Genomic DNA, 21491 nt, shown 5'->3' on the forward strand with positions numbered 1-21491 from the left:
AAGATTAAGCATAATTATGCCATTGAACATACATGGCAGGCCCTACTTTTTAAAGATTTTATTGTGGTAAAAACAAAATGTAGTAGTAAGTTTGCTGCTTTAAATATTTCCAAATACGCAACTAAGGGACACTTGCCACCTATCCGATGCTGCGTCACCACCAACAAGACCTCTTCCTGAGTTCACTAACCTCCAAGAGAAGCTTAGTATTACTTCTTCAGTAGTAATACTCTCTTCTCCCAGTCCTAACAACCAGGAGAAACTCCTGTCGCTGTGCATTTTCCCACCCTAGACATTCCACAAAAGTACAACCACTATTTGTGCACCCCACAAATATTCAGAATTTTTTACAAAATCACCATGTTCAGCAACTTTGGGGTCTGTAACCTTCTAAAACCACAACACCAAGAGGCCCTTAAATGCACTAATGAAGTTCGTTCAAGCTCTTCCTAATCCTACTATTTTCAGAAAAAGTTTTAAGATCAATAAAGACTATTTTGTGGTGTATGGCAAGTTAGAAAAGCTGTCATACAATTCTAAAATGTTGAGTAGGGAGGGAAAACAGAAGTCTTCTCTTAGATCCATTCTAACAACATATGGTGGAACCATCAAAAGACTCTGAACAATAGTACTTCCAGGAAAACTTTAGATCCTTGGCCTGGAAATGCATGGCTTAGGCATCAAACTCACTAGGGTGCGGAAATGAAGCTAATCTCTAGTGAATGTCTTTATTATACCTGACAATGTGTCATGCTCTTTATATTTTATTCATTTGTCCTTGAACAAGTCAGCATTAACATTATCTTTTATCATTCAGGAAACGGATGTCAGAAAACTTTGGGCCTGAACAAGGACACATAGTTGGTAATAGAACTCACAAAACAAGGGGAAAGCCAAGGTCCTTTCCACCATGTCAAACTGCCTGACTGGGCCAGTTCACTTGCTTAGATGGGAGTTCACCACATGTGACTCCAGCACATTGGATCTTAACCTATGTTGTGTCACGAGCAAGTCTGAAAATGAGATGAAAGATATGAGGCCCCTTCTCAGAAAAAAAATTCCCAAACAAAATCTTGCTTATAAATTCTATGAGTTCAAGGCCAATAAAGCTCATCCATGTTACCCTCTTGGCTCGTAGTTTAAGAAATCCCTATGAAGAAACTCTCATCCAGAGAACTAACTGTAAGTTACTCACTTTGCTGACAGAAGTCTCACTCCCTCTTGTCTCAATAAACAGTGTGTACCACTCTATGAATGGACAGAGGAGGAAGGGATAAAGATGTTCTTAATAGTGCCTTTCCATCAGACAAGAAGCCCTGGTTGGACTGTGGTCACCAGTTCCCTCTACCAGCCCCTGGTCAGGAGGAAAATAAGGCCATCTGCTTTCATGAAAGTTACAGTCAGAAAAGCCAGGGAGCAGTTCTGCTTTGTCACTGAGCCTCAGAATCGACTTGATGACAGTGGGTTGGGTTGGTTGTTATTTCACTTCAGGTATCCTTTAGCAATTTAAATGTGGATTCACTTTCTAAATATTTCTAGGATCTGATGGAAAATCACCATTTCTTCCTCTCAGCTTTCTCTATAAGGGAGTCTGGTTCTAAAGAGCATGGTCATGACCACAATGACATCGTGTCTTGGAGTCCCTTGAAGGAAACATCATAGAAAGAGGGGTTCTTAACTCAAAGCCCATTGATAGCCAACCGGACACCCCCTTACTGCAGGGTTGTGGGGAGGCAATGAGCCAGTCAGGGGGCAGGGTAGCAACATATAACTTTCCTCTAGTTCTTAAATGCTTCCTCCACCCCCTCCCCATCATAATCCCAATTCTAATTTACAAATCTGGCTAGACCAGAGGATATACATTGGTACAGAGAGCAACTGGAAACACAGGGAATCCAGGACAGATGACTCCTTCAGGACCAGTGGTGAGAGTGACAATGCCTGGAGGGTGGAGGGAATGTGGGGTAGAAAGGGGAAACTGATTACAAGAATCTACGTATAGCCTCCTCTCAGGGGGATGGACAGCAGAGAAGAGGGTGGGGAGAGATGTCGGACAGTGTAATATATGGCAAAATAATAATAATTTAAGAATGATGAAGTGTTCATGAGGGAGGGGGGAGTGGGGAAGGAGGGGGAAATGAGCAGCCGATATTAAGGGCTCAAGCAGAAGGCAAATGTTTTAAAAATGATAATGGCAACAAATGTACATATGTGCTTGACACAATGAATGGATGCATGGATTGTGATCAGAATTATATGAGCCCCCAATAAAATGATTTCTTTTAAAGAAAGAGGGCTCCTTTAATAATTAGCTTGTATTCAAAAGATAATATTCTTTTTTTTTTTTTTTTATTAAAATACTGAGTTTTATTTCACATGTATATTTTTGTCTCCCCACCATTTCCATTTGTCTGCCCACTGCTACTACTCTGTCCTATCATAACATTCCATACATACTTAGAACCAAGCAGAGGGTGGAGTTCCATCTTTACAAACTAAACAGGCATTTTAGACAACACATTCTTGGCAAAGGAACCTGGACGACATGTATCAGACACGGTAGGGAAAGTTCTCACTCTGCATTATAAAAAAGGACGGCCAGATAGCAACTGTTACAGAAATGAAATAAGACGGAAAATTTTAACAAACTGTTCAAACTATTTTCTTAAAGAGACTTCCTCCACTGCCAGAGATCTTGAATAGCCTCCTGGTCAGTCATCCGGAAGCAATTCTTCACATAATTGATGAATTTGGCTTCCACTTTAGGAAGAGAACCACCCTTTTCTATACTTGCTTGCATTTTTGCTTTAATGTCTTCTACAGAACTAGGGCCTTTCGGTGTTTTCGGAGTTTTTTCCTGTTTTTTGAAGGATTCTTGACCTTTGGATCTTGGTGTTGATGGTTTTGAGTCTTTTCCATTCTGGTTTGATTTTTGTGCATTTTTGGCTGGAGTATCCCGTACAGATTTCTTCACTGGAGCTTTTTCTTCAGTTTCATCATCATCAAAATCATCGTCATCATCATCTTCATCATCATCGTCGTCGTCGTCATCATCATCATCTTCTTCATCAGCAGCAAGTTTTACCTTTTTCTGTGGAACCTTGTTCCCGCTTGTGGGTGCAGACCTCTTTCCTGATATACTTAGAAGCTTCACATCCTCCTCCTCTTCATCATCTGACTCTGCATCTTCTTCCACAGCTACTAAATGCTGTCCGCTAATATGCACAGGTCCTGAGCCACACTTCAACCGTAAGACCACTGGTGGTGTTATTTCAAAGCCCCCAAGGGAGACCGTTGGCTGTACAGACATTTTCAAAGTTGCCAATGTTACTTTAATTGGGCTGCCTTCATAATTCATTGCTTCTGCTTCAACAATATGCAGCTCATCCTTTGCACCAGCACCTAAGCTGACCGTTCTTAAAGATAACTGGTGCTCATTTTCATCATTATCAACCTTAAAGTGATAATCTTTGTCGGCCTTTAGTTCACAACCGAAAAGATAGTTTTGGGGCCTCAGGGGGCTCATGTCCATGTCCATCGAATCTTCCATGGGGTGGTGACACGCACTTCGTTGAGAGAAGCGGAAAACGGGGGTAAACCACTGCCGTCGCTACACACGGCAGCGCAGGACGGAATCACACCAGGGAAGATAATATTCTTTTAAGGGGGAAAAAGCACATTGTTTTCAACCTTTACCTAACTATAAAATGATTCTTCACTAATTCTTGCTTTGTGCATGATGCCAAAATGAAATCAATGAGAACATTTTCTGTAATTTTGATTTGTATTGTTGTGCTTGGTTTTGGTTTGTTCAATTAGGGTATATCTCAGAAGTGTCCTGTCACTGAAGGTCACTTTCTTGAAATTGTGCTACATGTTTTTCCATTTTTCGATATATGAAACCCAGGATTGATGAACCTATAGAGGTAGAAAGTAGAATAAGAGGTTGAGGGAGAGGGGGTTTGGGAGAGTGGGGATTGGGTGAAAGGGAGATTATGTCAAGGAGCACATGTAGAAATATAGTGCTTGGAAACTGATGGTGGTAACAAGTGTACAATTCTCCTTGATTTTATTGAACTATGGAATATGATATATATTAAAATTTATGCATAAAATTGATTATATTAAAGATGTCCATATTTGATTTACTCTTAACTGAATCAATTGCCAATTACTTGGAAAGAGTATATTGAAAAACAGTTAATGTTTATATAAAACACGATGGGAAAAGGCAAATGATCAATGATTAACTCAGTCAATAGATACTTATTCGTAATAAAGTAAAAGTTACCATTTATGTCTTGTAAATCATAGATACTTTTCATTCATCTTTTCCTGTGATCTTTTGAACAGCCTTCTGAATTAAGTATTATCAATGTCATTTGAAGATAGGCAAACAGAATTGCCATACCCTCAAGATAAAAAGTGAGTGGAGTTGGAATTTGAACCTATGAGGGTCATGAGGCCAAAGACAACACTCATTTCTTCTGGCTTCCATAGGTACAAAAATATATATATGATCCAGTCTTTGACAGGGTGACGAATAAGAACAATACTCATATCTTATTCTCCAGAAGTAACATGGATGTATTACTACAAGTAACACACTCTCCCCTAGCCTCATCCTAAATAGCCAGCCTTGTTTCTTTTTAATAGATCCCAAGAATAATTAATTGGCTTAATCACCTACTAAAACTTTTCATGAATTCCCACTGCATTTAAAAGAATTGCAGACTCCCTTCCATGAAGACCTGGCGTTATCTGGTACCTGCCTCTTTCTCTCACCCCATATCATCTCATTACTACTTTCAGAGACTGCCAGGCCATCTGTGCCCCTGGGACATTCCAATCATTTACAAATTTCTGATTAGACGTTGTCCTGCCATTGACTACACTGTCTCATTTGTTAGTTACATGTTTAACGATTTAATGTCTGTGAGCCCACTAGATGGCAGACTCTGAGATTAAGGACCCTTTGTTCACCCCACACTAGGCAGTTATGTGCCTAGCACATAGGAAGTGCTCAAATATGCTCGCAAATTAATACCAAATGTCTTAGAGGAGAAAAATAGGAAGATATAGGAAACATTTTTGAAAGATATTAATATTATATTTGAAACTGGCCAAAAAAAGAAAGAAAGAAAAAGATAAAGCAACAGGTGGAAATTAGAAGATCAGAGGATTTCTTAATATAGAAGACAGAAACCGCCACACACAGAAGACAAAGCGAGGGGCACGTGAGAGCACAGGGTGAGTTAGTTTTGCCAATTGGGGTTCAGGCATGTTCAAGGAAAATGGAAATAACATGGGGATATTGGGTTGGAATTGAACAGAGTGTTGAATGATGTTGTTGTTTTAAATGTAGTGAAAATATATATCAAAAATTTGCAATATAAACAATTTTATGTACAATTCAATGACATTAATTAGACTCACCGTGTGGTGGAATTATCACCATTATCTGCTTTCTAAATTTCCCACCGCCTTTACCAGAAAATTGGTGTTCCCTAAGTAATGCTTCCCCTTTTTCCTTTCCTCCCACCTTGGGAGTCACTAGTAAACTTTGATCTCAGTTCATTTTCCAATTCTAGCTATTTCAAACAACTGGGAGTCTACTTGTGGAAGCGTCAATCCTAGACATTAAGGGAAAGGTTAGGGGTCTTGATTTTTCACTCTTGATCTACTCTAACCACATGACCTTTGTATAAATGGTTTACTCTTACATCTATATATCTTTTATAATATGGGAGCTGCTATGCTGATTTTTCATTGCTTAACTAGATTTGATAAAGATTGGTATCCATTCTTTTGTAATCTGTTTTAGATATAAAAATGACACCAAAATGTGTGTCTGCCTTTCCGAAAATTATTATCATATACTTTCTGGGCTTTTGTTTATGTGTACTTACATTTTATAAAGAAATTTTACAGTCAACTTAGCATTTTCCCAGTTGTATAAATGACTTAAACTCAGTAATGTCTCCCACCTTGCTGAGAGTCTCCAGTAAATTCCCCAGCAGCAACTGAGTATCCTGTTACAAAACAAAACAAAACCAATCACAGACTTGAAGTCCTGACACATGAGTCATGTGCAGAAAAATGAAAACCATCATAGAACTGCTTTGTTCAAAAATCTCAACAAACATTATAAAAGTATATGGTTCTATAAAAGGAAGAATTAATCAAAAAATGTGCATATTTTCAGCTAAATCCTGGAAGCACAATCCATCTGCTACTACAGAACTTTAGTAGAAGCATGGCAAGCAAACTGGATTTCAAGGCCAATAAGACATCATGAATGCTTCCCAGTCTACCCTAAAGTATAATTGGTGATTCTTCTACTTTTAAAGTTGCTGATTCATCCTGATCGGACATGGCTCTCTGAAAGATCTCCTTTGTGCTCAGGTTGTGTTATATTTCTGATCAGCAGCAAGGGTAACTTCTTCCTTCCTTTAAAGATGGCCTCGGACAGGTTTCACTTAGCTCTACAGATGTGCCAGATAATGCTGACAAAACAAAGCCACGATTTTGCTTTTCATTAAGCGATAGAAATGCCATTAGGACACGCAATGTGGCAAGCAGCTGTGGTGGAATAACATTGTGTAGTTTGAACACAATAAATTCTGAGGATATTTCAACAAGTAGAAAGTCTCTTGCTGTTGCTTTAGAAGATGGAAACACTGTTGTCATGTTCCCTGTGTTGAATTGGTAGCAGCTCCTCTGATACATAAGCGGTAGCTTCAAAAAAAATAAAACATCATGGAAAAATTCCATGACCTTTTCATTCTATTTCTCCATGGAGTTTCAAAGCTCCCTTGTAGGAGCTGTTTGCCGTATCATTGGATGCCATCAAGAAAATTCTGGCTCATAGTGACGCCATATGATGGAGGCAACTGCTCCATCGAGTTTTCTTTAATGCGGGGTTTATAGCTGCAGATCACCCGCTCTTTCTCCCGTGGAGCTTCTGAGTGTGCTTCCAGGACTCCCTACATACTGCCTACTACGGGTGAGATAGTTTCTACGAAGGAGACTCTTGTGGTGCCTAGAACACAGCTACTCAGTCATCCATGGCTAGAGCCATAGTTTTATTTTAAAAATTAAAAATAATAAAGAAGTCTACTTCATTCTAAGGAAATCAGAAAATGTCCATACAATGGAAAGTACTATCAGGGCGATGTGTCATTCTGTTTTACATCAGTTCGCCTTGAGCTGGAGTCAGCTCGATGGTAACAACAGCAGTGAGCGATGAATAAAATTTGCATCTACATTTATATATTTTGAGAAGCCAACCTTATCTTGAACCACGGATCTCACCTAGGTAGCTATCGTCATACGAAGCTGGAGCCACTTCGGTCTGTTTCTCTCGAGCCAGTTTCCTGAGAATATCCTTGAATGAGTAATTGGCAATGATACCTGCTACGCTGGCAGTGACCACCTGACCTGTGGTTAAACAAATGGACACATTACCTACATGCATTGCACGTGACAACCAGACCCGCCCTTGGTAGTCACAGAATCCCGGAACAACGCACTCTCCCTTGAAAATAATTGTACAGTGGCTTGAATTTTTCCAACTGCCAGTAGAACTTCAAGGGTGGTTCCATTCAGACAGATGACCCAAGATGAACTACAGAATTTGGTCTGGTGTTTGCTGCTTCCATCTCCCAGTGAAATATCAAATGGAAAACATATTTCTGGCAGAAGTTCCTTGGTTATGTTTTTATTCTAGAACAATTGAACTAGATATTAGCTAGCCCAAAGAAGGTGAGTTCATTCTCAAAGGTTATGTGGTTGGCTATGAAGATATTTGGAATTAGAAACCTGGTCTCCACTTGATAGTCACGTCTGATTTTTGAGTTTCCAAATTGCGTATGAAAATCCAGCCACTCGCATGATCAACATATTCTAAACCATATTAGCTGAGATAAAGGGAGAAGTTACATAATCTTTGGGACATTTTCTTTTTTTGATAAAATGTAGGAATATGACAATGAAAAGCAGTGAGATCTACAAAGCTAGCCAAAAAGGAACCAATGGCAAGCAACATAGATGTGATAAGACCTTCAATTAATTTCTCCAGAATAAAGTGATGGTCATAAATATGGGAATAGAAGGGGTACACCACCACTCAAAAAAAACCAAACTGGAAAATTTCTTCAAAGCTATGTATTTTAATTTTTTTTCAAACAAAACTACCTAATAACTTTCATAGTACTCTCCTTTACATTTAATACCTATGTCTGCAATTCCATTGTTGGAAATATTTTTCACACTCCTTCATTTGTGGAAACAAAAAGAGGTGGCACGGAGTGAGATCAGGTGAATTAGGTGCATAGGGCAAGAGAGGCATACCATTTAATTTTTTTTGTGCCAAAAATTGGCGCACTGAGATGGCTGTGTGAGCAAGTGCATTGCTGTGTTGGCAAAATCAGTCCCTCTTCTGCCACACATCAGGCCTTTTTTTTTTTTCTGTCACACACCATTATTTTGTCTTTCAGAACCTCTACATAGGAAGCTTGATTAACAGTCTGACCTGGTGGAACGAACTCCAAATGCACTATGAATAGACATGCTCATCCATTAGTGAAACTGATGGATGTCCAGAACAAGGTTTGTCATCAATGGACATTTCACCTTTTTTTGAATCAAGAAAACCCTTTGTACGCTTGAGTATTTTCCATACCACTGTGTGTGTAAGCTGTGTTCAACATCAAAACAGTTTCTGCAGCATTTTTCCCTAGCAGGACACAAAATTTTACAGCCACATGCTGTTCTTTTAAATCATCCACAACCCCCCAAAAAAGATGTTTGAGTGAAACTGCTTTTATGGAAAAAAAAATCACTGTGACCAGAGGGAACCTTCCCAGGTGACACCACAAGATGCACTAACTCAGAGAGCATTGCTTGATGCTCACCTAGCAGGAAAAATGTGCACTATAAAAACTCCACCCAGTGAAGCTTTTTTCCTGTTTGTTTTTTTTGGGGGGGGGAGGGGGTACCCCTCAAATAATTGTATTAAAGTAGGCAAATATTTGTAAAATGATCAGCAAATTTCCCTTACAATTTCCATGGACTCCAATAGTCCACAAATATTCTACATGGACATCTAAAGAAAAAATGTGATCTGAAAAAATTGGAGAAACGGTTTAGCAGTTTTTCTGGACTAACATTTATTAAGTGTAAGGGCAAATGATTCCTTCAGAATTCCCACATCATTCCTAGAGTCTTTCTATTTGAAATCCAAAATGAACAATACTGGTGAACCATGAAATAAATATTCCAAGTGACCGTGCCTGAAGTGATAGCTTGCATAGTTAGACATGAATTTTCTGAGCAATGTCTGCAGAACTTGACAGTTTTCTCTGGCTTTCAGCCCTGGATAGAGCAAAGTGCTACCCTATCCAGACTTTGGATGCTTGCTGCCTCGAACTGCTTCTATAAACACAGTAAGCATTAACCTGAAATAAATTTTTAGTTTGTTTATCTTAGACCAATGCTCTTTTATGCACTTGCTATGGCTGATTTGGATCTGACATTTTTTCAATTTAAGGAAAGTATTTTGGGAAATTAACCAAGTGAACTACAAGAAAATATTTATTCATACAAAAATCATTTTTATTTTCTTTCCAGTTGCTGATTAAAATCTTTTTCCCTTTAGGAAAAGTGATTTTAAGGACTGAATTATTAATTATTTGAAACTAATAATTACATATATATATTTTTAATCATTAAGGGCTCATACAACTCTTATCACAATCCATACATACATCAATTGTGTAAAGCACATTTGTACATTCATTGACCTCATCATTCTCAAAATATTTACCCTTCACTCAAGCCCCTGGCATCAGCTCCTCATTTTCCCCTCCCTCTGCTCCCCCCTCCCTCATGGACCCTTGATAATTTATAAATTATTATTTTATCATATCTTTCCCTGTCCGACGTCTCCCTTCACCCACTTTTCTGTTGTCTGTCCCCCAGGGAGGAGGTCACATGTAGATCCTTGTAATCAGTTCCTCCTTTCCATTCCACCCTCCCTCTGCCCTCCCAGTATTGCCACTCACACAACTGGTTCTGAAGAGATCATCTATCCTGGATTCCCTGCACTTCAAGCTTCTGTCTGTTCCATTGTACATCCTCTGGTCTAGCCAGATTTGCAAGGTAGAATTGAGATCATGATAGTGGGGGGTGGGGGTGAGGAGGAAGCATTTAGGAACTAGAGGAAAGCTGTATGTTTCATCATTCCTAAATCACACCCTGACTGGTCTCCTCCCAAACCCTTCTCTAAGGGGATGTCCAGTGGCCTACAGATGGGCTTTGGGTCTCCACTGTGCACTTTCCCCTTCATTCACTATGGTAAGATTTTTTTGTTCTGATGATGCCTGATACCTGAGCCCTTCAACACCTCGAGATCACACAGGCTGGTTGCTTCTTCCATGTGGACTTTGTTGCTTCTGAGCTAGATGGCTGCTTGTTTACCTTCAAGCTTTTAAAACCCCAGATGCTATATCTTTTGATAGCCTGGCACCATCAGCTTTCTTCACCACATTTGCGTGTTTACCCACATTGTCTTCAGTGGTTGTGTTGGGAAGGCGAGCATCATAGAATGGAAATTTAATAGAAGAAAGTATTCTTGCATTGAGGGAGTACTTGAGTGGAGGCCCAATGTCCTTTTGCTACCTTAATACTAAACCTATAAATATATGCACATAGATCTATTTCCCCATCCTCATATATAAATATATTTGCATATGTACATGCCTTTATCTAGACCTCTATAAATGCCCTTTGCCTCCCAGCTCTTTCCTCTCTTTCCTTTGACTTTTCTTCTATCCCTCTAACATGCTCAGTCCCCACTTGGGTTTCAGCAATTCCTCTTGGTTACATTACTCTTGATCATGCCCTACTGGGCCTCCCACACCCTCCTCACCACTGATTTGGATCACTTGTTGTTCCCTTGTCCCTGGGTTTGTTAACACCACTACATTTTCCCCCACCTCCCCCTCTCCCATGTCCCCCTGGAACTGTCGGTCCCGTTGCTTTCTCCTCCAGATTGTTCATCCTGCCTATCTTATTTAGACAGACCTATGGAGATAATAGTATGCACAAAAACAAGACAAAGCCAAGCAATAATATACAACAAAACAACAGCAAACCAATGACAAAAAGCAAAACAAAACACAACAAGAAAGAAAATCTTGTAGTTAGTTTAAGGACTGTTTATTGGCCTTTAGGAGTGTTTTCCAGTTCAGTCTGTTGGGGCACCATGCCCTGACCCCAAAGCCCACCTTCAGCATTCCCTGGGGACTTCGCCGCTCTGTTCCCTTGCTGTTCTGTTGCACCCACTTAGTGTTTTGCCTCGGTGTGGCAGGATCAGATTGGATGCAATTCCCACACTGTGTCTCCAGTGTTGTACCCTGTAGAGCTATGGGTCAGTGAGGGGCGTCATGGCTCATAGTGAGGCCTGCCATGTGGTCCTCTATGTGGGTTGGCTGCTCTAATCGGGAACATCATCCTCACGGCCTGGTGGGCAAGGATGTGCTCCACTCTCTCCTCCTCCCCCTTCATCTGCTCCCATGTGCTCCAATCAGATATGTTCCTCTCCCAGAGCTGCAGAGTCAATGCTGTCCTTTGAAATAAAATTTTCTGAGGGGAGGGGAAGGTGTCCATGTAGTAGTTGGGATTGGGGCCGGCCCGATTACATATATTGTCATTCAACTCCATATTACTTTCATATAAAATTTGAGCATAAATCTGTCCCATTGGCATTTAAACACGATCAGATTTCTTGTCTTATAAGAAAAGTCAGCCTTCTGCAATCATTCATCTCTCTCAAATCCTATCCTCTTCTATCTCTGTCCACAGCTTTATCGGCAAAACTCAGTCTACATTTCTTGTATTTACTCTTTACTCTGTATTTACTCTGGTCATACCTAGAACTTCTAACCAATAGGAAGGTGACCAAATACTTATTTCAGTCTATGTATCTGCTGCGAGCTTAGCCTGGACATTTAAATACTACCAGGAAAACACCTGTACTTCTCAACATCTCCAAACTCATCTCCATGTTCATATCACAGCCAAAGTACTTCTTACAAAACATAAATTTAATCATGGTACCCCATGCAGAGACTTCTCCAAGCATTTCCCATTATCCTCAGGACAAAGAGCAAAGTCTTACGCAAGCAAAAGCCATCCTTTAAAATGTTGAAAAATCCACTAGTAATTCTCCATTGGTTGTGGGATACAGATTAGTCTTGGGAGGGTTGGCCGGCCTGCATGGTCCATCAGGCCACTCCTGCCTTCCCTTGCTTCCTCAACTACTGGGCATGCTGCCTTTCTCCATTCTCACCCATGCTGCACCACTTTCTAACGGGTATTTGCACACAGTCTCTAACCTATTTGCCTAGTTACTGTTAACTTATGGTTCCAATCTCAGTTCGGGGTTGCTTATTTCCTAACTAGTTGTCCTTGGCACTTCTGTACTCCCCTGGACTGATGCTGGCCTGGGCCAGTTTATGTCTCTATAGACAGAGCACTCATTGTGATTCAGCTCCACCCTTGTTCAAGGTCATTGCATGCAGCCACCCCAGTCTACTCTCATGGCCCCACCAGCAAGCTTCTCTTTCAAATCTGTATCATGGTTGACTTTTCTTTCTCTAGGACTTGCCTGAATATTCAGTGACCACTTGTATGCATGAGACTAACCTCTGTGAAGGTGAAGGTAGACACAAAGCCTTCTTTTACTCATTATTGAATCCTCAGCATTTAAAACAAGGCCTGGCATGTCCTTAGAAAACACTATCTGATGGGAAAATATTCCCGATCATTAGCCACAAGAGAAATGCAAATTTAAACAACAATCAGATACCACCTAACACCCTTAAAGATAGCCCAATTTAAAAAATCAGAAAGCAACAAGTGTTGGAGGGGCTGTGGTGAGATAGGAACTCTCCTTCACTGCGGAGGGACCAGTAGGTATGTATAGCCACTATAGAAATCAATTTGGTGATATCTAAAACAGGTGGAAATCGAGCTACCATATGACCCAGCAACCCCAACCCCCTTACTGGACATATACCCAGAAGAGGCAAATAACAAATTACAGCCAGACATCTGTGCTCCAATATTCAGTGCGGCACACTTCATTATTGCAAGGAGTTGGAAACAACCCACATTTCCATCAACAGAAGAATGAATTAGAAACTGTGGTACATCCATACAAGGAGTACCACACATCGCTAAAAAAATAGAGATAACCACATGAAGCACATCACTGCATGGGAAGAACTGGAGGAAGTTATGCTAAGTGAAGTAAGCCAAGCACAAAAAGATAAGTACAACATGAGTCTGCTGAGGGAAGATAAAAAAATGAAAAGGGGGCATAGGGAAAAAAAGCTATTGTACACAAACATTCCTGGGGTGTGGTACAGGTAGTATGGCAGGGACCAGACCAAATCCAGGGATACATATGGTAGCCAACTAAAAAGGAGTGGGAGGGGGAGAAAAAAAAGACATGGGTAGTGGGGTAACAGGGCACTACCCCAACCAAGGGGAGGGTGATGTTTATATCTCCACAGGGAAAGAGGGACCAGACTTCAACTGGGTGCTCCAAGACATGAATGCAGCATACTGGCATGAAGCAGGGAATCAATAGAGTGGTCTGAGAGGCCGGCCCCAATCCCAACTACGTGGACAGCCCCCATCCCTGCAGAAGAATTCACTTCAGAGGACAGCACTGAAGCTACAGCTCGGGGAGAGAGACATGTCTGATCAGAGCACACAGGAGCAAATGAAGGGGGAGGAAGAGAGAGTGGAACACATCCTGGCCCACCAAGCCCTGAGAACAACAATTCTGCTCATAGTAACCAAAGCACAGAAAGAACCAAAGGGCAGACCCCACTATGCGACAGAATGTCCCTCCCAGGCCCATGGTGCTATGGGAGACAACAAAGGAGACATAGTGTGGGAATTGTGCCTTATCTGACCTGAGACAACCACTAAGGGTGTGCAAAAGAACAGCAAGTGGAACAGAAGTCCCCAGGGAATAGTAAAATTAGACTGTGGGGCCATGGTGTGGCACCTCACCAGACTTTACCGGAAAATACTCCTAAAAGTCAACAAAAAGACCTTGAACTATTTACAGGCTTTTCTTCTTCTTCTTCTTCTTTTTTATCTGTGGTTTTGTTGTTTTCATCTGTTGCTTTGTTTTGCTCTGCCTGTTATTTGTGCATATTATTATCTCTGCATTTCTATCTAGATAAGATAGGTGGGATAAACAATCTGGAGGAGAAAACAACGGGACCAATGGCTCTAGGGAGACATGGGAGAGGGGGAGGCAGGGGAAATTAAGTGGATGTTAACAAACCCAGGGACAAGGGAACAACAAGTGATCCAAAATCAGTGGCAAGGAGTTTGTAGGAGGCCTGGTAGGGCTTAAACAAATACAATGTAACTGAGAGGAATTACTGAAACCCAAATGAAGGCTGAGCATGATAGTGGGACAAGAAGAAAGTAAAAGGAAATGGAGGCAACAACTAGGAGGCAAAGGACATTTATAGAGGTCTAAATACAGGCATGTACATATGTAAATATATTTATATATGACAATGGGGAAATAAATCTATGTGCATATATTTATAGATTTAGTATTAAGGTAGCAGATGGACAATGAGTTTTTACTCAAATACTCCCTCAATGCAAGAACACTTTGTTCTATTAACCTGGCATTCCATGATGCTCACCTTCCCAATACAATCGCTGAAGACAAAGGTACATAAGCAAATGTGGTGAAGAAAGCTGATGGTGCCTGGCTATCAAAAGATATAGCGTCTGGGGATTGAAGGCTATATTTTAAAGGCTTGAAGATAAACAAGTGGCCATCTAGCTGAAAAGCAACAAAGCCCACATGGAAGAAGCACACCAGCTTGTGTGATTATGAGGTGTCAGTAGGATCAGGTATCAGGCATCAAAGAACAAAAAAATCATATCATTCTGAATGAGGGAGAGTGTGGAGAGGGGACCCGAAGCCCATCTGTAGGTAACTGGACATCCCCTTACAGAAAGATCATGGGGAGGAGACCAGCGGGTCAGGATACAGTGTAACAACGATGGAACATACAACTTTCCTCTAGTTCTTAAATGCTTCCTCCCCACCCCTGCCCACCCTAACACACCCCCCTCCACCACCACTCACTATCATGATCCCAATTCTACCTTACAAATCCTGCTACATCAGAGGATGTACTCTGGTACAGATAGGAACTGGAAACACAGGGAATCCAGGATAGATGACTCCTTCAGGACCAGTGCTGAGAGTGGTGATGCCGGGAGGGTGAAGAGAAGGTGGGGTAGAAAGAGGGAACTGATTACAAGGATCTACATATAACCTCCTCTCTGGGGGATGGACAACAGAAAAGTGGGTGAGGGGAGACGTCGGACAGTGTAAGATATGACAGAATAATAATCATTTATAAATTATCAAGGGTTCATGAGGTAGGGAGTAGGGAGGGAGGGGGAAAATGAGGAGCTGATACCAAGGGCTCTAGTAGAAAACAAATGTTCTGAGAATGATGAGGGCAACAAATGTACAAATGTGCTTGACACAATGGATGGATGTATGGATTGTGATGAGTTGTATGAGTCCCCAATAAAATGATTTTTTAAAAGCACTATCTGAATGGTTTTTTTAAAGAGTTATTTTCATAACAAAACATGAACTGAAATAATGCTTTGTTTCCTGGAAAAGCAATAACTGCGGATATAAAATTAATGGAATGAAAAGTTTCACATTACTTCTGCTTCATCTCCCTGTCAGTCGCATGGATGTCTTCTCTGCTAATAGAACATACCTTGCCAATAAAAACTTCCTGGTCCTCCTACTATGAGATCGCCATTCTGCAAAAAAAAAAAAAAAAAAAAAAAGATGATAAACAATTGTTAATAAGCATCACTCCAACAATTTGTTATACATAAAAAAATCATTTTTTTAACTCAAAGACTCCTATAGACAGCCCGCTCTCATAAAGATTTACAGCCTTGAAAACCCACAGGGGCAGCTCTGTTCCATCCTAGAGCCAATGTGTGTTTTGTTGCATTTTCCTATATTCTGAGTTTTGCAGGTGAATTATTTCCTTCCCCCCCCCCTTTTTTTTGCTTTAAGTGATTTCGTGTGATATCATCTCAAATGAGTTTAATTTGACTCTACTTAGGGCAGTTGTATTCTCCCCTAGATATTTTTGGCACTGCCTCAGGTAAACAAAGCATCTTCATCTTTAATGCTCTGTAATTTAGTGGACACGGTCTTTTGCAATAAAAGAAATTCGGTTCCAATTTATCTCAAGTTCACAATAATGCCTTTCTTTTTTTCCTTCCCGTACATCTGCAACCAACTCCTTTCCCAGGAGAGAGAACAAAAACTCCAGACTTGCAGACAGAAACATTCTCTCTTCCACTTATGGTCCCATGTTCCATATCCAGCCTCTTGAACTGTCGATGGGAAGAAAACAAAACAAGAGCAGACAAGGATGGAGAGTATGCGACAAGCTCATAGTTGATGAAATGTTCATATAGCGATGAATCTCTGCCCTATAGTCTTTATGAGGCCCCCTCTGTTTTTAATTTCATGAAAGAGCATATGAGTTTTCACTATAATATTAATTCAATTTGGTGTAAGAGATAAACCAATTTATAATTCTTGTGATCTCTTTAGAAACATTTCTTCAGTGAGTTTTAATAAGTGTCATTTAAGAATGGATGGGTGGGAAGAAGAATATATGCCTTTTCTCACATGTATTTCTGTACTATTTAATAGGTTACTATGTGCATATATTAGTGTTACTTTAGTTAGAAATAAAATGAAAATAAAAACTAAAACAATAAACAAGGAAACTGACTCTATATGTGTTTAAATGTTTCTTTTGCTGTTCCTGGAAGTGGCTGGGGTAGGAAGTATAAGAAGCAATCTGTAAAAAAATCAAATAGACAAATATTATAAATATATTACACAAAAATCAGAAGATTAAAAAAATTACCTTATAAAAATCCAAACTAAATCCTGCTTGACAGTAGCCCTGGCCTTCAGGATCCGCATTGCCTAGAATGAGCAGAATGCATACATATTATACTGCCATCCTTCCCAAGATATACTTTACTAACCAATTCAGTGCATTTCTCCTTAGACTTCTAAAATTTACAGGGTGGACGTGTGCTTTCTATTGATCTTCAAAATTCACTCCCAACCACTTACTAAACATGTCACAATCAATTTTTCCAACCACCAGGACCCAATCAATAGGAATCATGCACCTTGGAGTCATTGCATTGGGTTTGAAGAAGCAACATTTCCATCTGTCAACTACATTCCCAGTTCTCCAAGTACAGTGATGGGCCTGTGCTCTGCCTGCTCTCTCTGGATGAAGGCAGACAGGACCTCTTAACAGGAAATGGCTCAAGAAAGGAAACCCCCTATGTCATCACCTGTGTGGACTGGACACTTTCTGCCACAGGCTCTGCCGGGGGAGGAGGGTGGGGGTGTCCATTTTATAACTCAGAGTGTCCTGTTAAGGACTCAGAGTGACCCTTGAGGACAGAGTAGAACTGCCCCTGCGAGTTTTCAAGACTATAAATCTGTACAGGAGTAGAAGGCCTCATCTCTCTCTTGTGCTGCGGCTGGTGGTTTCGAACTACTGTCTGATTAGCAGCGGACACATAACTCATTACCCCACCGAGGCTCAGGGATGATTCCGTGGCAGTGAGGTTTGCTTGTTGTTTTTTTTTTTCACTTGGGAGTTAGAGCCCTTGGCTGGTGTAATTTCCACGCTCGGTGCTAACTGAAAGATTACAGGTAGGAATCCACCTTGAAGTACCTTGGAAGAAAGACCTGGTGATCTCCTTCCAAAAATGCAACCATGGAAAAGCCCGTGGAGTACAGATCTACTCTGACACATAAGGAGGCACAATGGGTCAAGCTCAACTTGACCGAAACTCGAGGTCAGTTAAGAGGAAGATCATTTAAAAAAAATCATTTTATTGGGGGCTCATGCAACTCTAATCACAATCCATACATACATCCCTTGTACAAAGCACATTTGTACATTTGTTGCCATCATCATTTTCAAAACATTTGCTTTCTGCTTGAGCCCTTGGTATCACCTCCTCATCCCCCCTTCCCGTTCCTCCCTCCCTTATCAACCCTTGATAATTTACAAATTATTATTTTGTCATATCTTACACTGTCGAACCCACTTTTCTGTTGTCTGTCCGCCGGGAGGGGTTTATATGTAGATCCTTGTAGTTGGTTCCCCCTTTCCACCCCACCTTCCCTCCACCCTCCCAGTATCGCCACTCACACCACTGGTCCTGAAGGGATCATCTGTCCTGGATTCCCTGTGTTTGCAGTTCCTATCTGTACCAGTGTACATCCTCTGGTCCAGCCAGATTTGTAAGGTAGAATTGGGATTATCATAGTGGTGGGGAGGAAGCATTTAAGAACTAGAGGAAAGTTGTATGTTTCATTGTTGTTACACTGCACCCAGACTGGCTCAGCTCCTCCCTGTGACCCTTCTGTAAGGGGCTGTCCAGTTGCCTACAGATGGGCTTTGGGTCCCCAATCTGCACTCGCCCCCATTCAAGGAAGATCACTTTTAATTACTCATTTCCTGTGATGCTCGGTCTCTTGAGGATATTGTAATGACTGTGCTCAAAAAGAGATAATTCCTGATGGTTTATTTTTAATTCAATCCATTAGAGCTCACTAACTGAATGTCCAATAAACCCCGCTGCCATCGAGTCCATTCTGACTCATCACCACCCTATGTATGGTTTCCGAGGCTATGTGTCAATCTTTAAGGAAGTAGATAACCTCCTCTTTTCCAGAGGAAGAGCTGGTGAGTTTGAATCACTGACCTTAAACATAGCGGTTCAACTATTAACTCAACATTGACCCCAGTCTGAAAGGTTTGAAGTTAAACAAGCAGCCATCTAGCAGGGAAGCAATAAAGCCAACATGGAAGAAGCACACCAGCCCCGGTGATCATGAGGTGTCCATGCTATCAGGCACCAGAAGACCCCAAACAAGGGGGTTCAGAATAGAGACGCAAAGCCCATCTGTAGACATATGCATATCCCCTCACAGAATGGTCACAAGGAAGGGATTAGCCACCTAGGGTACAGTATAGTACCACCAACAACATTCCTCTAGTTCTTTAATGCTTCCTCACCCCCCTCATGACCCCAGTTCTATCTTACAAATCTGGCTAGACCAGAGCACGTACACTGGTACAGATGAGAGCTCTTGACACACAGGATCCAGGACAGATAAACCCCTCAGGACCAATAATGAGAGTAGCGATACCATGCGAGTAGAGGGAAGGTGGGAAGGAAAAGGGGGGAAAGGGGAACTGATAGCAACAATCAAGGTACAACCCCAGGAGGATGAACAACAAAAGTATGGGGGGAAAGGAGACAGCAGATGGTGTACAATATGAAAATTAAAATAATTTATAAATCATCAAGGCTTCACGAGGGTGGGAGGTTGGGGGAGGGAGGGGTACAAAAGAGGAGCTGATATCAAGGGCTCCAGTAGAAAGAAAATGTTTTGACAATGATGATGGTGACATGTACAAATGTGCTTGACACAATGATGTATTGGTGACTATAAGAGCTGTAAGAGCCCCCAATAAAATTATTTATTAAATTTAAAAAAATAATAAAATAAATAAATAAAAATTTAAACAAACATTGACCCTGGACTCCCTAGAGATTTTGAGGTCACCTAATAAATCCATGCTTAGATTCTAAGGTTCTAGGAATACTGTTAGGGACCCTGGTGTCATACTCGGTTACACATTGGGCTTTGAAGCGCAAGTTTGGCAGTTCGAAACCACCAGTCCCCCTGAGGAAAAGGATAGAACGTTCTACTCCCCAAAAGAGTTACAGTCTCTGGTGCCCCCAGGGTCAGTGAATTGGCATCAACTGGAGGGCACGCAGAAAGACACTGGCCCACAAATTCTCCAAGGTAATACCCGCAGAGAGAAACTGAGTTATTCTACAATGAGATATAAACAGGTAAGCAAGAACTCTTTTCATATGGGGTATTCTTGCCTGGAAACGAAAACAGGAGGGCAGGAAAGGAAATGCCCTTCACCAGAGGGAACCTTTACAGGCTGGGCATGTGTTTGCTTGAGAAGCTGTTTGAGATGGATCCGGCCTTCCTTAGGGTGCCCTCTGCTATTTCCCTGCTGGGTGTAGATTTTAGCACCGTTGTCACCCATTCTTCCCTGATGCTCCCTTGAGTTTTTCAATATTATCCATCTTCATGCTTTTAAAAAAAAAATTTTTGTTCCTTATTTGTAGCTAGGGTTTGGGCTTTCTAATTAGGATTTTTAGGAGTCCTGGTGGCATAGTGAGGTCAAACTGCAAGGTCAGCAGTTTGAGACCGCTCAGTGTTCACTCTGTCTACTTGATGGCAGTGAGTAGGTATGAATTCCACAAAGTTCTCTGGATAGCCTCAATGTCCACGTGGAGGCTTGGCTCATGTGTGTAAATATTTATGTGCACACAGAAATATGTATGGTGCCAGTTTAGCACATGAGCACATATGTGTAACCTGCAAAATTGATCATTTAAAAACACACAAGCCTTAATTTTTTAATCAACTCAGACTGCTCACTCTAAATATTATAAATTATTCAAAAGGGAAAAATGTGACCATTCTTTGGCCTGATTTTGCTTCAAAACAAGAAACTGAAAGATTGCAAACAAATGCTTCTTTTCTTCAGGGAGATAACAACCAAGGTTAAGTATTAAGGGGCAACTATAATAAAGCACGGAGTTCTTTCTTTTACCAAGTAGTTTTTTTCTTTGTAATATAGTTGGTGAGTGCTGAGGGAATCTTTCTTCCTGGGACCTCAGCACATCTGTGAATTTCCCATGCAGGACCCGGAGTAAGCTCAGGGCGCCTGGGAATCCTGCCGATCCAGCTGCGGCATGGCGGGTCAGCTTCCAGAATTGAATGGAAGGTTGTGTCTGAATCATCCTGGCCTGATTTATGAATGACCACAGAGCTATATGCATATCATTAGTGGGAATGAATAGATTGACTCCTCAACTGCTCACAGTATCAGGGACACTGTGGCTTCGTGGGGCAACATTGTCACCAAGCATGCCTTTAGATTCTCTTTTGAAATTAATATTGTTGATGTTCCTGCCCTGTGATATTGGCCACATGTTCAAGAACAGGCTGGCTTTGTGTCAATGAACTGTGAAGTCCTTAGACATGGCAGGAAGTCTGCTCCTTGGATTATTTGAGGAGGAAAATTCTGGTAGTGAGAGAGAGAAAGCAACTTTGAGAATGTGAGAAACCATGAGTGTTCAGTGGAGTTGAAAGAGCACTGGGTAAATGTATTTAGCGGTCCTGCAGCTCCTCCAGAAATACCACTTTACTTTGGATAAGCGCTTCTTTTACCTAGACATAGAAAGTCCGAAAATAC

The 21491-nt window shown here is 41.1% G+C and overlaps 2 protein-coding genes across 2 annotated transcripts in view; both read right to left on the minus strand.

The window, feature by feature from the left end:
- The window catches only part of ITGA8 (integrin subunit alpha 8), a 242237-nt gene that overhangs the window by 176233 nt on the left and 44513 nt on the right, over nucleotides 1-21491 (minus strand). The window contains exons 5-8 of the mRNA XM_075552439.1: nucleotides 17034-17095; nucleotides 15852-15897; nucleotides 7315-7440; nucleotides 5988-6032 (exon numbers count right to left, since the gene is read on the minus strand). Coding sequence (XP_075408554.1) covers nucleotides 5988-6032; nucleotides 7315-7440; nucleotides 15852-15897; nucleotides 17034-17095 — 279 coding nt within the window. The remainder of the gene's footprint in view (nucleotides 1-5987; nucleotides 6033-7314; nucleotides 7441-15851; nucleotides 15898-17033; nucleotides 17096-21491) is intronic.
- Nucleotides 2333-3664, minus strand: LOC142450483 (nucleophosmin). Its single transcript, XM_075552440.1, has one exon. The coding sequence runs from the start codon at nucleotides 3548-3550 to the stop codon at nucleotides 2666-2668; it is 885 nt and encodes a 294-aa protein (XP_075408555.1). The 5' UTR covers nucleotides 3551-3664; the 3' UTR covers nucleotides 2333-2665.

The sequence above is a fragment of the Tenrec ecaudatus genome, chromosome 6 (genome assembly GCF_050624435.1).
Source record: "Tenrec ecaudatus isolate mTenEca1 chromosome 6, mTenEca1.hap1, whole genome shotgun sequence".
Lineage (NCBI taxonomy): Eukaryota > Metazoa > Chordata > Mammalia > Afrosoricida > Tenrecidae > Tenrec > Tenrec ecaudatus.

Coding starts and splice junctions, on each gene's coding strand:
- LOC142450483 (XM_075552440.1), bottom strand. CDS start 3,550: ATGGAAGATTCGATGGACATGGACATGAGCCCCCTGAGGCCCCAAAAC.